The sequence below is a fragment of the Eutrigla gurnardus genome (genome assembly GCF_963514095.1).
Source record: "Eutrigla gurnardus genome assembly, chromosome: 1".
Lineage (NCBI taxonomy): Eukaryota > Metazoa > Chordata > Actinopteri > Perciformes > Triglidae > Eutrigla > Eutrigla gurnardus.
The window spans coordinates 27,850,778-27,866,430 of record NC_139915.1 but is presented as its reverse complement, the minus strand read 5'-3'; the positions used below and the strand labels follow the sequence as shown (position 1 = coordinate 27,866,430).

At 40.7% G+C, this 15,653-nt stretch overlaps 1 protein-coding gene across 1 annotated transcript in view; it reads left to right on the top strand.

Annotated features, from left to right (window-relative positions):
* The window catches only part of glceb (glucuronic acid epimerase b), a 44,045-nt gene that overhangs the window by 19,811 nt on the left and 8,581 nt on the right, over window positions 1-15,653 (top strand). The window contains exons 3-4 of the mRNA XM_084018667.1: window positions 7,959-8,488; window positions 13,192-13,437. Of these exons, the coding sequence (XP_083874793.1) occupies window positions 7,972-8,488; window positions 13,192-13,437 (763 nt within the window). The 5' untranslated portion in view covers window positions 7,959-7,971. The remainder of the gene's footprint in view (window positions 1-7,958; window positions 8,489-13,191; window positions 13,438-15,653) is intronic.

The window sequence follows — 15,653 nt, the reverse complement described above, 5'->3', positions numbered from 1 at the left end:
TTACTGAATCATCTTTCATAGCATAAGGGAAGATGGAGCTCTTTGAACTAACTCTGGGTTCATTAGCCAGGATAACGTGGGTAAGTGTATGTCTGCATGAAGAGGCAGACGCCCCCAGACAGCTCTGTTAGAAATTCTGCATAATAGCACGCCACTTCATTCCGATGCTTATATCTGAGACAGCCATGCGAAAATTCATTTCGTGTTTTTTTTTTTGGTTTGCTTTTCTAACTCCAGTGTCGGTTCAAAACGTACCCGTTCAGAACAGGCTGAATGCTTGGCCCGTGGTGTTGCTGCTTGCATTTACTTCACTATTCTAACTACCCCGAAATAAAATACAAAAGCCCCATGGCACTGAGGAATTATGTAACTCAACTCCATACTACCTACTGTGTACTTGTACTTAAGAGGAAAACATTGTAGTACCACGTTTACCTGACAGAGACTGGTTCCATTGCAGATTTTGATTTTGATCACATAATTATAATCATTAAAATATGATGAATTGATATTCATTTGACTATCCAACATATAGTTATGTAGTTAATAGTTTTACTTAAGAAAAAAAAGTTTTGAGTACCTTTTAATAAAAGCTTTGAATGTATTTTCACTCAAGAAAGTAACTGGTTATACTCCCAATATGTGGTCAATTGATCCAAATAACGCCAAATCTGTTGCGATTGTTTTCGGAGATGTGAGAGACGCTGCAGGGTGCCTTGAAACCAGCCCAGCCGTCGCTTTCCATATTTCAGTGAAGGCTGCAGAGGCTTGAAGCTCCGCCCCCGCTGCGGCACAGAGCACCGCATGCTTGTTTATTCAAAGTTTATTAATATTGAACGTGTATCGTTTTCCAAATACCACCACATTCGAATAAGCACTTCATGGGATCCCCGGCAGTACACCCACCACTTGTGTAGCAGATCAAGATGAGCGGTTTTCAAGATGTGTGAAGAACACACAGAAAGACAGGCATATTTCTTGCTCTCTACTTAGATGGTACTCAAAGGAGTTAAGCTGCAGGCTTGAGATGCCGTTTCATTAGAAACCGATGATATTCGCCAGCCCTGAAAACAATAAATACACACGTATGTACACGTCCCATAAATGACCAACATTACCCTTAAAATGAGTCATTCGCTCAGCTCGGCTCGTTAAACAATTAAACACTCCACTTGTTGTGTACTTGCTAAAACACAGTTTTCTAAATATGGAGTACTCTGATAAAAACTTTTTGTAAACATTTTGTGCATTTATGAAGTAATTAGAATGCAGGGATAAAAAGGCTCTGAAGAACTATTCAACCCCAAATCCACGTTTGATGTATGGTGCCTAACTGCTGGAGTTTAGACAGTCCATATTCTTATTGAAGCATTCATATATAATTCACACTAAATTCTACCAAAGCATTTTATTTTCTTAGCTTTTATATCATTCGTTCCTTCGTTCCTTCCTACCACCCCCTGTTTCTTCGATCCACACTGGTTTCTATGATATTTGAGGACAAGCAGCTGGCATGACCTGCCTCCAAAATGATGCAGAAGTTCTTGTTTATTATATTTCTCTCTTGTCTCCTCTCCATTTGATTAGGAGTTTGCTTAATCCCTCAGTAGGCTTCAGTTATAAGCTTTTTGGTAACGACCTGCTTAATCCTCCTACTAGAGATAAAGCGCACAGGCGCATTAACTTCAAAGCAGTTTACTCACTTCTGGGCTGCCTCTAAACAAAGCTCTATTATTGAGCAGCGATGCAATGATGATGTTTACTTGGTAACCGGCTGGATCACAGTCCAAACCACTGCAGCGTTACCAGATTTGTAACTGTAATTTAATTTTCTTAAGGTTATTTTCAAGCAAACATTGTCCGGTCCCCGTTTCAATTATGAGGATTTGCTGGTTCTCTTCATCTTGTATTCCAGTAAACTGAATATTTTGGGTTTGGGGCTGTTGTGCCACAAAACAAGACCTCACATTAGGCTTCAGGAAATCGTTAATTTCAGTTTTCCTGCATTTTATAGACCAAAGGCTTACTTGATCAATCAAATTTATAATAATAACAGTGTCTGTATCACTACAGTTGGTGGCTTTTAAGACTCTTTCAAGCAACTTTATTTAAAAAACAACCCTCCCCACATCAAATCTAGTGGCAGGTGGTAGGTTTTCTTGAAGTGAGTTCCACATTGCTGCATCTTGTCTTGTCTTGCTGCGGCTTTTTGATTTCATCTGCAGTCAGTGAGAAAGAGATGGTCCGCAGATACAGTTGTAACTGCAAATTCTGCACATTTATATAATCAGGGTGGTTAACTTGTTCTAGTACAAAGTATACTTTTCCAACAGACGGGTCCACTTAAGACCAGTGCTGACTCTCCTATTTATGACTCAACCTTTGAGTTGAGCAACCTTTTTGCGAGACGGCAGTTGTAATTATTTTTTTAATTCCTGTGACTCGGCTATTGTATAAATTTGGTAAATCATGCCTCGGAGGGAGTGCTGAAATATTTTGAAGACAGACAGGTCTGTTTATGTAACAACTTTGAACAGTTTCTTTCCAAAAAGTCTAATGGTGAATGTGAGGGTGAAATAGAGATTTAAAGCAACATTATTGGCATGCTAAATAGCTGTAGGGGTAAAGATGCAAGTTATTTTCAATCGTTGCCTTGAGTTCAGACACCCACAGTACATGTGCACACGTCGACACGCACCATCCCATCTCCACAGGAGCTAACATGCCTCACAGCTTCAGCATAAGCAGATAATTTACAGGCAGTCTGAGACCCCCACCTTACTTCACCCATGGAGGAAAAGCAGTGAAAGTGTCAGGAGTTTAGTTAGGGCTACAACACCTGCATCTCACGCGTACACCAGGCCTCTGCTCCAATAGCTCCCCAAGGGTGGCTCACAAGCACTCAACTTTTATTGCCATGATGACTGCTCATGATTTTTACACCGGAGGACAGCAGGAGAAGAAAAACAACTCCATTCACCCGTCCGTATGTTCACTGCTGCAGCAGTTTGGACGTGTTGTAAATGTTGTACATTCTGCACTGGGGACCAGGCCAGAGATTAGCAGCTGGTTTGACGTGAAGTGCATTTAACAAGGTCACAATGTTTTTTCTTTTTTCTTTTTTGGACATTCGATTTCTTGAGGCTCTGTTGAAAACACCCAACCCTTTCTCATCATTAAAAAAGATCGTAGTGTTCGGTGCCTGCTAGAATCTTGCCAAGCTTTGTTACTGGGGATTTGAGGGATCGGCATCTAAATCTTTGCATGCGCTGTTTGTGTAAGACGGAATTAATCCCCTTAGTTTTAAGCCAAGTATCATTTGCTGCATTTGATGGAGCAACCACCGAGGCAGCCAGAGATTCCGCGTATGAAATGCTCCCGTCACAGCTGAAAGGCAAATTCCCACAATCAAAGTCTCAAGCCTGATCTGCAGCAGCAGCAAGAAAGTGTGGACATGTGAGCACCCCTGGGACCTCAAGAATTCAAGACTGTGAAGTTGCCCGTCCTGTTAGTGTTCCCTCACACAGCTACAGCGAGGAGCTGTCAGTGCTATCATGTAGGACTTGTCAACCAGAGATCATTAAGCTCTGACAACGTCAAATTAGATTCACCAGCAGTTAGTAATTGTTAGCATACTGTACATTTTGTATTTCATTATTATTAAACATAACGCCTACAGTCGATATCCTGACAATTATTTCCCCAAATTATACCACTGGGGCTGCAACATTTGGCTATTATGATAATTGATTAATCTGACAGTTTTATCAATCGACCATAATTGTCTGACTAGCAGTCCAAAACTAAATAATAGATAATAATTATAATAAAAAGTACCACATTATGTTGCAGAAGCTAGCAATTAACAATTTCATTATTGTAGCCCTATATATCACTTATGTAATATGTTTCCAAATAGCTGCAATGTATTGATACATTTAGCCATGATCCCTTTATATCACACATCGGTAATATTTGTAATATTGTAAGATATTGTGTCCAAAGTAGGAGTAGTCAACAATATTGTAACATGATACATTCATGGGGAGTCCCATTGATCAAAACTTTCCTTTGTTCGTTTCTCTAACCTGAATGGTTTGATCATTCAGGTATTCCATCATCCAGCCTCAACCAGGCTCTCCCTGCTATATCAAGCACTTGTCAGTTTCCTGAGGCGGGACACTGGGAGCACATGAACTGAAAAGCTGCTTCCGTTGTCTTTTTCCTTAATCTGTCAAGCATGGAAGACTTTTCTGCTCCAACAGGATTGTCTTTTACCTCCTGTCCAGTTCTTTTTTATATTACCAGTATATGTCATTTCCTTCCCCATCAAAACATTGTTGTTATGAGAGGGATTATATCAACACAACACTTCCTCTGTTGAGCTGATAACAAGTGGATTACACAAAGGTCCATCCATATCTTCTAAACAGTTCAACATACCTAAAGGATAAAATAAAAAGTGACTGTTTCAAAGCCTTTTCTGGTCTTCAGCCTCTATGGTTAATGTCTGAAAACTACTTAAAGGGGGAAAGAAAATGATTGTGGGTTAGGGAAAGATTGCCTTTTATGGTTTAAAATAAATTAAATAAAGTGAACGTTGTAGGAAAAAGGACATCTGATCTCCTCCCTAAAAGCTTCCGATGTCTTATTACACGCCGCACAGAAAAACATAAACATAAACTATTCTAAACTTTTGAATAAACAAACAATGTTGTTGTTGTTGTTGTTCTGGTGAGAACCGACTCCAAATATACCTAAGTTAATTTGGGTCATAATGCACCGGAGACAATGCAGCTTCTGTCTGAGCAGCTAGCTAAATGTTGTTTGTTCTGCCTCGTAATTAACTCATGCATAAGCAGAAGATGTGATCCATGTGATTCTTTTTATGTGGAATCACAGCAGAAAAGGGCTTTCATAAGAGTTTTAAGCTAAAAGTAAAAACAACGCTGTGTTCATGTTACAAATACCAGACATATTTGATTGGTCAACACAGCGGCGGGCCAGATGACGTTGCGTTGGGTTGAGCCAGGTACAACTTAATGGCCGGACGGGTCTGCATTTTGCCAGAACCCCCTGTGTTGTGTCCCCAGGTCCCATTCACAATGAAGAGCAGCATATTGTTGGCTTAGCTTTTGAATCCGTATTGTTTTCCATGAACTCAATCGATCACAGCACAAGCCTTTCCTCTCTTTTATGTGGACCTGAAATTGAGCCATCAGCACATTACAAAATCTGTAAATGACTGAGTATCTGGTGATAGCAATATGCTACCCTACGCCTTGACAAGACTGTGTGGATGAAGCAGGTTGTTTTGTTAGCTGGCTGGCTAGTTCACTAGCTTTCTAATTAACTGATTTCATGCCACAGTTGCAGAACGTAAAGCACCACCACATGAAATGCTCAACGTGAACTAAGTAGCTGGACTTCACCGTTAGATAGCTTATTAGCCTATGCGAGATCAGCTAATAGCAAAATTCAAGTGCAATAGCCAGGTTTCAACTAGTAGAGGGCAGTCGCTATGCATATTTATTACACAATATGGAGAAATCAAATACTGTGCACTCAAATGACAAGATTAGGCCTTGAATCCATCGGCAGCACGACTAAATACCCATATATATTGGTTTCCAGCTGAAAAGATTGATTTGGGGGTTTAGTTACTCCTTAAATACTGCTGAGTTTTATTTGCTTTTTAAATTCATGGAAATGTCATATAGAATAAATGCTACTTCTTACAAAGTTTTACTTTCTTGCTTGCACAGTGTAATTTCTCTCTCTCTCTCTCTCTCTCTCTCTCTCTCTCTTTCTTTCTTCTTTTAAATGAAATTCCCATCAAGTGAGGGAAATGCCTATTTATGTGTCGGATGTGGAATAGAAATGGAGAGATATCACCCAAACCAAAACATTCATGATCTTTGATCCACAAACAAACTGCATCTTGTTATTTGCTCACCCGTGACATTAACTTCTCTTACAGCGTGCTTACTGTTGCGTGTAAATTACGTTCAGGAAATGGGACATGGCTTTTGACGAATCGTCTTTCCACCTTGAGCCTGAGCTCAACACCTGCAAAGAAGAAGAAAAAAAACGCTATAAAAAGAACCAATTATTTATAGTCGATTCTCTGACAGGGTCGGTCCTACTTATCTTTCAGGGTGCAGTCCCCAGACCCTCTCCCTCGCATTTTCTGCATTGTCACAGGGCCTGTCAGCCCAATCTTTCATCACTGCACCAAGCAGGACTGACATTTCTCTAAATGCCAATGATAGTTTTTATGTGTGGCACTAATTATTCATGTGCAGAGTTGCATCACGGTGTTTTTCCACCACTGACTGGAACACAACAGCAACAAGTTTTAACCTAGAGCTTTTAAGAAATGTAATAGGAGGCTATTCTTCATCTTCTACAGCTTGCACTCCCTCAACATTTGCTTGTTAAAGCACGCTGGAAGTCCACTTTCCTGTTTAGTAAGAGTCATCAAAGCCATTAACTTTGTTCAAGAGGCCGAGAGCACCATAATTTGATTCTGCAATGCCCTAGGACATTGCTATCGTCCAATTAACGCACATTAATTGAGCTAACCTTTCGTAGTGTCTAGTTTAAGGTGGGATATTGAAATTAACTTGGGGAATAATGATTTTCCTCCTCCTTCCTCTGTCATCAGAGGACCTGACTCAGTCGTCACTGTAATAGTGAATTCTTTGAGCAGTGAGCTGTAATTAGTGTGGAGGAGAAGACCTCAGTCTGTGTATTGATTTCTCACTGGCTTGGTGAAAATGTCAGAGAAACACAGAGGACATTAAAACATGGATTTTTTAAAAGTCTGCATTTCCTTGCAATGTCCTTGAACTGGACAAAAGAACCTTGACATTAACTTCCGATTGGTCTGATGAAACGCCAGCGTTCCCAGAGATATTATTTGTCTTACCACTACATCTTAGGGATTATTTGTTTAAAGGAATAGTCCGGCACATTACCTCATATTATATATCTCCAAATGTTGAGCTATTCCTTTTATTGCTAGTGTGCCATATAAAAGAGTTTGAGTTGCAGTGAGGAGCCAAAGTGACTTGGTAGTATCCCAAAACGAGAAATAAAATTGATTGACGAGGAGAGCAAAACGGCAATTGCAGACAATGGTTGTCTGTTGGTTAGTAAACGAGATGCACATGCACATGCTGGCAATCGGAGCACAATCCAGAGCTTCTTATTGGTCACGACCACATCAAATTCGGTTTTACAGGCATAATTATCAACAGACTCTGCATTTACCAACTCTGTCGTTATGAGCCTCTGTCTCATCTTCAGCAAAACAATTCTCCACAAACAAAAGTGAGCATAAATGTGTGTTTGACACAAATAACAACTTGTCTTCTATTTAGGGAAAGTTGTTCTACGCGCCGTTCTCTTGGGCTTATGTAGAATTTCATCAGAGAATAACTGGATAACACTTGTACTGTAGGCTGTTGTGTGCATGTAGCTAATTTGCATACATTTTTTTTCCTAGTTTCTTTTGGTTGTATTCAAATTATTTTTGGAACTGATGGTTCCATACCAATGACTTTTTGTAATAGAGAAGAGCAGTTATGTTGCATAAAAAAAGCATTAAAATAGAGCTTGTTTGGCAAATGTTTTTCCTGGGGTAGGATCCCAAAGACCCCCCTACGGAGGTCTATGCCGAGGCCCGAATCCCGAAAGTTGCATTAAAATGCTACACACTGAATTTATATCACTGTATCTGGATTTATACCTTTTCCTGATTATCATTTGCTTTCTAATAATGGTGATTAAGTAGGATATAATGAGTCGATACTGTTAGATGAGCTATTTAGACAATAAGGCTGCAAGGCCACAGTGCTGTGAGTTGTAGATTACACTGTTAATTGGCCTGACCGTTTCTCGATAAGTGATCAATCATACATGCTAATGTCTCCTTTTGTGTTCATGTCATCCAGGCGACTTGTGACCATGCGCTGCCTGGCTGCTCGGGTGAACTACAAGACCCTCATCGTTATCTGCGCCCTCTTCACACTCATCACCGTGCTGCTGTGGAACCGCTGCTCCAGCGACACCTCCCTGCGCTTCCTGCCCCGCGCTGCCTTGGTGGCTCCGAGTCCCAAGGTGGGGGATGCCAGCATCAGCAGTCAGCAACACCCTCCCCAACCTCCAGAGCCCCCGCCTGTTGTTGGGGTGGTCGGGGGGATCAAGTACGAAGAAATCGACTGCCTGATCAATGATGAATCCACAATCAAAGGGAGGCGAGAGGGTGGAGAGATATACCTGCCCTTCAGCTGGATCGAAAAGTACTTTGAGGTGTACGGCAAGGCGTTGCAGTACGACGGCTACGATCGGTTTGAGTTCCAGCACAGCTATTCAAAGGTCTACGCGCAGCGTGAGCCCTACCATCCCGATGGAGTCTTCATGTCGTTTGAGGGATACAATGTGGAGGTCCGCGACCGCGTCAAGTGCATAAGTGGAGTGGAAGGTAAGATACACTGGGATGTTTGAGAAAACATGAGTCACTATTATTATTTTAAGGAAACCTTTATTCTACTATCTGTTAGATACTAGAGAAATAAATCTGAAAGGATTTGTGCTTTTGAATCCAAGCTTTTTAAGATGCAATATTAGATCAACAGTCTTCTCTCAATAAACATGCCAGCAGTCTAACAAATAAAGAGGCTTTTCAGATGCAAAAATAAATAATGTATTTCATGTGCAAAAGGCGATTAAAATGTTGAAAAATGTGACAAAAAAAAGGGCAACTTAATTTTTTTCGACACATTTTTGCACATGTAATAAATCACGTTTTTTACCCCAACGTGCATGGGATTAGCATAAAGTGGGCGTGTCTGTAAAGGGGAGAGTTATGGGTCCCCATGAAATCCATTCTCATTAACATATCTGGAGGTGAGAGGTCAACGGACCCCTTTTGAAAAACACCATGCCAGTTTTTCCTTTACAATAATTTAACCACCGCTTTAGGTTTTTTAGTTTCATGTGATACCAATAATCTATAGCTATAAAAGCTCGCTACAGCAATCAAAAAGACAGAGTTTTGGCAGGGCCCCCCTGCAGGCCTCCAGATTGTTAACAGGTTAATAAGATGGATCAGATTTTAAAAGCACCTACTCAATCTCTGCCACCTATTCCCAAACAGCGTCAGCCTTTCTTCAGGATGACTAAACATGATTTGTGTGAAGTGGATTTATGAACGTATCTCATCTTCACTCCGACACCGTCAGCAATAGAAAACTTGCTGGATCTCTGTTGAGTGAATGTATCCTCATCCATGTTCCTTCTCACCGTGAGTTCATCCACAAAGTTGTTTTCTCTTCATGGTTCCTTTTAAAATAATTACCAAGAAGGATCAATAGCTCATTTGAAAAGGCTATTAGTTCAAACCACATTGTCATCAATATAGTTTTGTGCTTGCTCATTTGGAGAAGTGACCCTGTATACTTCCTGATATTACAAAATAGATATTTATTATAATAAGAAAAGAACGAGAGAAAAAAACGATCACACTAGGTACTCAAATATAGCGTTTCCTTACAAATTTAAACATGAATGTTATCAGCGAAAATCACAGAGGTAGAAGTAGTAGTTTGGCTTTGTGCTTTTCCACCCAGGAAGCAAGCTTTTGTTTGGGTGGGAGATGTAATAAAAAGGTGATATAGTCACCAGCAAAGTGTCGGTTGCTGAGGTGAGCTTGATAAATAACTATAGTAATTTTTAGAGGAATCAGAGAAAAACACGCAAAGTTAACTTTCTACTGAAATCTCCAAGTAGCATGTGTGTCATTCTGTTACAAACTCATTCAGAGGTTTGGTCGGTTAGTTCCAATGAGTTTGGCTGATTTTCAGTGATTGCATTGTTTTTTTGTTTTTGTAGTTCTCATTTCTTTTCTTTTCTTTTTTTAATATCTGAAATCCAGTCCCGCCTGAGGAGCCACTACAACACTTGTATGGGAGGAAACATGTATAACAGGAAATGGGTCAGACGGATAGCCAAATCTGTGAGCAGTAGTGGGGCGCCAAGTTATTCTCTCATTTCCGTTTCTTTTAGTACAAAATAGAGGAAACGTATCTAAACTCCTATACCCACACACTTGCAGGCACACACCCACACACACAACTTAACAAGGTCCATTAATTAAGCCCGAAATCTCCAAAGTCCCCCCCCACACACACACACACACACACACACACACACACACACACACACACACACACACACACTCTCTTTTTCAACTTAGCATATTTTTGTAGGTGAGAATACCAGTTCATTAATTAGGCTGTCACTGTCCAAGTTACTACTGGGCTTAAACAAGGTCATGAGAGCGTTTCTCTCCCAACACACCCTGCTGCCCATGGAAAAGTTATTTAAAGGAGCAGCTGTGTAAGGCTTAATGGCATCTCGCCGTAGTGAATACCCTTCCCCTCCCTTTGCAACTAGAGTAGCATTGAGGTAATGTAAAAAACGTTAAAGACCCTCTCTAAAGCCTGTTTCGTTTGTCCATTCTGGGCTACTGTAGAAACATGCAGACAAAACATAATAAGGTAAAGAAAACACAGCAGTTCTTAGTTTCAGGTGATTATACGCTAATCAAATACATCGTTATGAATATTCTAATCCGCTTCTACCCATGAATCCCCCTTTATCCTACACACTGTCTCTCTAACTGGATCCTCTGCAAAGGTCCATATTCTATAGGAATGTAACTCGTGTCATTTTGACATTTGGCTCCACGATTGTCCTGCTATGTAAAGCTCAAGTCTTCGCCGGCGTCTTTGTGATGGCACGAAGGGGGAAAAAAAGACTTTATATTGAGAGCATTTCAAATAAACGAGTCTGAAATTTGAATACAAATGTATGCTATCAAGGTTTTTATTATTAGACAGAGTCATAAAAACACAGCGCTTTTATGTGACATTGTTCGCATCTCCTGTCGGGGCTTGTGGTTTTATAGTAGAGGGTGAGAAAATGAGGTCTTACTTTCCTCGTCGCAGCTGAGTCTCCATGAGACAAAGAACAAAAGTTGGGCATAATGAAGCTCCAGAAGCCCAAGCACTATCATTAGGGGAAGCAGTTAATCCTCTTACAGCAGCCTCTTAAATCATGTTCTGTCTCGGCTTTTTTTGTGTGTCTCACTTTTTCTTGCGCCATCTTTATCTTCACTCCCGGTTTTGTTACACGCTGCCATCACTTAAACACTTGGACAAAGACAAACGCACACAAACACAGTCCTGAATATATATTCTAACCTATTTAAGTGCTCGATAAAACAAACATACTCGCTTACCCTTTTGGTGCGTGATACGTGATCTCTCTTTAACACCTGCACACATTCAACATGCTGACCAAGATGGATGCAGCACCTCTAGTGAAGACTGAGGTGGATTTGGATGAATAGTCTGTGAATCCAGGACACTGCTGCAAACTGCTGTGGATACAGTTTACTTTGGCTTTGTTTAAAGGAACTAACATCCACAAAGACTTCTCAATTCTCAGCACAGCAATGGACACTTTCACGTGGCACACTAGTCGTTTGGTTCAATATTAATATTAAACATATTGCTTAATGTAGGTTTAATGTCCACTCACCTTCATGCAGATGTTACAGTCATGATGACCTTCTAGAGGTCAAAAACAGAGCTTGCATAACAATGAGATGGTTGAGCACTTTTGCTGCCATATTTACCTCCATAGGCTTAGAACTTACTGTAATTGGCAGAAGTTTTTCAGATTTTTTTTTAGAGGAGGCTGCTTTCTGGAGTCATAAAAATATGTGCAGATTTAATAGTCAATTCCTTGTGGATTACTTAGTGTTATTCAGTAGGACAGCGTCGGAGTTAGGATTTTGACAGTCATTTGACTTAAATTGTCAAGGGAGACGCCAGTAGCAAGACGAGCATGGAAAAAAAGCCTGGCATGGGATTGGAACGTTTGTGTGTGTTTATGCGTGCGTGCCTGCGTGCGTGTGTGTGTGTGTGTGTGTGTGTGTGTGTGTGTGTGTGTGTGTGTGTGTGTGTGTGTGTGTGTGTGTGTGTGTGTGTGTGTGTGTGTGTGTGTGTGTGTGTGCATATGTGTGTGTGTGTGCATATGTGTGTGTGTGTGCGCATTTCACATAGTCTAAATCGCATAAATTGAATGTATCAGTTCTCAGTGAGGAGTTGTTTGTGATGACTTCGATACTAAAATGTGGTGTTGGTCCACGGTATGTACGTGTCCCTTTTGAGAAATAAAAATTAAAACTTAATTAAAAATAAGCTAGAATGAAAACCCAATAACTCATTAAATTATGTCATAAAAAAATCTTTCTTTCTTTCTTTCTTTCTTTCTTTCTTTCTTTCTTTCTTTCTTTCTTTCTTTCTTTCTTTCTTTCTTTCTTTCTTTCTTTCTATGTTACTGGTATGTCATTAACTGTCTGAACCCCAATCCTGAACAGCAAATAATTAAATGAGTCTTTTGTAAGAGATGCAGCCTGGGGAAACCGTACTAATGGTAATTTGTAAAGTGGAACATGTGTGATCAGCTTTGTGTGCAGTGGTTGGTTTGAAGGAGGGCGACGTGATCAGCCAGCGCTAACATGAGTAGATTATGTTGTTCTTCTCAGAAGGATGGGGGTTCGGGTTGCACACTCTCGCCGTCACAAGGTTTTTAAGTGAACTATCTGTTAATTAGATTGATTCTCCTGCCTGAGCTATTTCTGGCTGCATGAACAAGGAAGCTCGCCTCAGGTGAAATGCAGTAGATTAGCATGAATTTCACCGCACCATCCAATTGTTTACATAGCTTTTCCTTCTTTTTAACCTTCTTCTGCTTCTGTTTTGCCCTCTTTGAGTCTATTTATAAAATAGGCCCAGATTGGAATCTGTTGTTGTTCCCACTTCCCAATTGATAATTCATTTGAGATTTGAGTTTTACTGATATGATTATGAGAAATCGGTTATGACAACTGCCATCTGAGGAGCTTAAAATAGACTGCAAAGAGCTTAAAAGAAAACCTTTTCCATAAACCAAACAAAGCCGGCACAAGATTCTGTATCGTTTCAAGACAACAACAAAAAAAACAACAACTACAGAAGCATTATAATGTCACGGCTGTGGTCTCTTGGTAAATTGCGATATTCATTTGACATCAGTGTCCTTATCTCCCTTCTTTCCTCCCTCGTTTCCACACAGGCGTGCCTCTGTCCACTCAGTGGGGGCCTCAGGGCTACTTCTACGCCATCCAGATTGCTCAGTACGGCTTGAGCCACTACAGCAAAAACCTGACCGAGCGCCCTCCCCACGTGGAGGTCTACGACACGGCCGAGGACCGAGACAGCCGGGCCAGCACGGCGCCCTGGAGCGTGCCGAAAGGTTGCAGCCTCAGCCGCGTCCACGACAAGACCCGGGCCTCGTCCGTGCGTCAGTTCACTGCTCCAGGTATGTAAGCCTTCCATCAGCCCAGACGGCCTCGGGGCAAGGAGCTTATCTCCCGTTAGCTGTGGCTATAGGAGGCTCGATATGCAACTGCACCCTGAGGACGGGATGGTAGTCTGCGGTGAGTCACTGCCACGCTGTGTCGGTCGACAGCGGACCCACCACATGACCACAGATTCCTGAACATTATGATGATTAACGACACAACAGACACACATTTCATCCCGCGTTGATGCCTCACTAAACGCATTGGGAAAATTCACGCTGATGCTACAGGCAGAAACGACTTAGTGGACATTATTTTTTTCCGACAGACCTCTCATTTCCATCCCGAGGATGAATATCGATGGTTGAAATGGTAACTGTTGCCTCCAGATTGTGTCAGCTGGAGCCAATTAACCTTAATGTGGTAGTCAAAGGCATAGAATAAATCTCTAGGATTGTGTGTGCTTAGTGTGCTCTTTGCAAGCCATTGTATGTGCCATATGAGCTTTAATGGAAGGTAGTTAACTGGTGCCTTTTTGTGTGGGGAATTTCATCAATGGAACAATCTAGTTGATTGTTTCAGACAGGAAGTGCACCTTATTTCCTTTTTTTGACACTTTTCAAAAGTTTGCCCTAAAATTCTCTTAACAATTGTATGAAAACAAGGCTTTTGACTGCAAAACCAGCTACACGTTCATCCTTATGAAGATGCATGTCACTCACTGCAACATTGTTGTCTGTGGATAACAATGGAGGTCTATAGATAGACAGACAGACAGACAGACAGACAGACAGACAGACAGACAGACAGACAGACAGACAGACAGACAGACAGATACTTTATTGATCCCGAAAGAAATTCTATGACACTGAGGAGGAAACTACATCCAGATTTGGCTGCTTAGGATAAATTCAGGTTCCGTTTTGGTCGTTTAAAGTTATTTGTTGGCAAAAATATATAGAATGTCACTAGATTATTCCTTTAGCATATCATATTAATCATAATTATATTCTTAGCCAATCTACTACCTCTGGGTCTTCAGGATTCAGAGCTGTGCATGCTGTCAGTCTTTGAAGCTAATGTTCAAAGTTCATTCTACTACATAAAGAGCATATGTCATTTGGTCAGTCAGATATCATTAGCTTTAACATTACCAGCAATTATTTATCTGTAATTTGATTCATATTAAAGATGCAACATGTAAGATCCGACAATAATTGGAGTCTAAAACGTTGAACCTTATCAAAAGAATGTGAAGAAGAAACAGATCAATAATTGTCAAATAATTGAATGTAATCTGCCGGAGAGACGAACTAGCAAGGTCCTATCCGTCTTATAAGAATGAATTGATTGGATATGAAGGTTTCTGATGTATCAAGCATTGAAAATGTGTTTTTTTTTTGTGTGTGTTTATCTTAGAGGGATTTAAACGTCGAACTAAGAACTACTAACGTCCTTAAAAGTTTTATTCTCCATCGGTGCATAGTTAATAGGCTCCTTATCATGAGACGCCGCTGTCCTTGGTGACACTTTGCACTGTTTCCAACTCCAAGGAATCCAATTTAATCCACCTCACTTGCTTTGTATCAAGGCTCATATGGTTCTGAGGACACTCTCCATTATGCATCGAGCAAAAAAAAGATTTATAGAGGGAAAATATGAAAAAGATAAACCGCCTCACTCCCCGCTCCTATTGTCCTTGCATCATGCTCCAAACAGAATGGCATTCAAGGTTGCTGTATGTCTATATGTATGATAGAAAGCTTTCAAGTCCAAAGGTTTGACGTGTGACTGATGACTATAATGAAAATGTCTCAGCTTTGCTCAGCTGTTGTCACGTTAATTCTGTGCCGAAACAACAATAATGACTCTTGGCTGCTGCCTTGTTAATGTCTGTGCATATCGGTGTCTATATTGTTAAACCAAAGTTGGTTTCGTGGACGAAGAAGCATCGTTCTGGGTCATTCTTGATGGCAGACTAAGAAGGAGTGGCCTGCCAGGTTTTCTAGACCAACAGAGTCAAGTTTTCAGTCTGGGTGATCGTCTCGAGCCGATTTCAGACCGACAGGTAGATCAGAAGTTGTGTAACGCTTAATGACAGCTTTCTAGTATAGAAATGTTTCAATTTAAAGCACGTTATTGGTCATAAAAATTGCTGTTGGATATTTTCCTTAAAGAGTAGTGTGCAGATTGTGCGTGCGAGTGGTCTAAATATCTAAACTATAAATAAAAT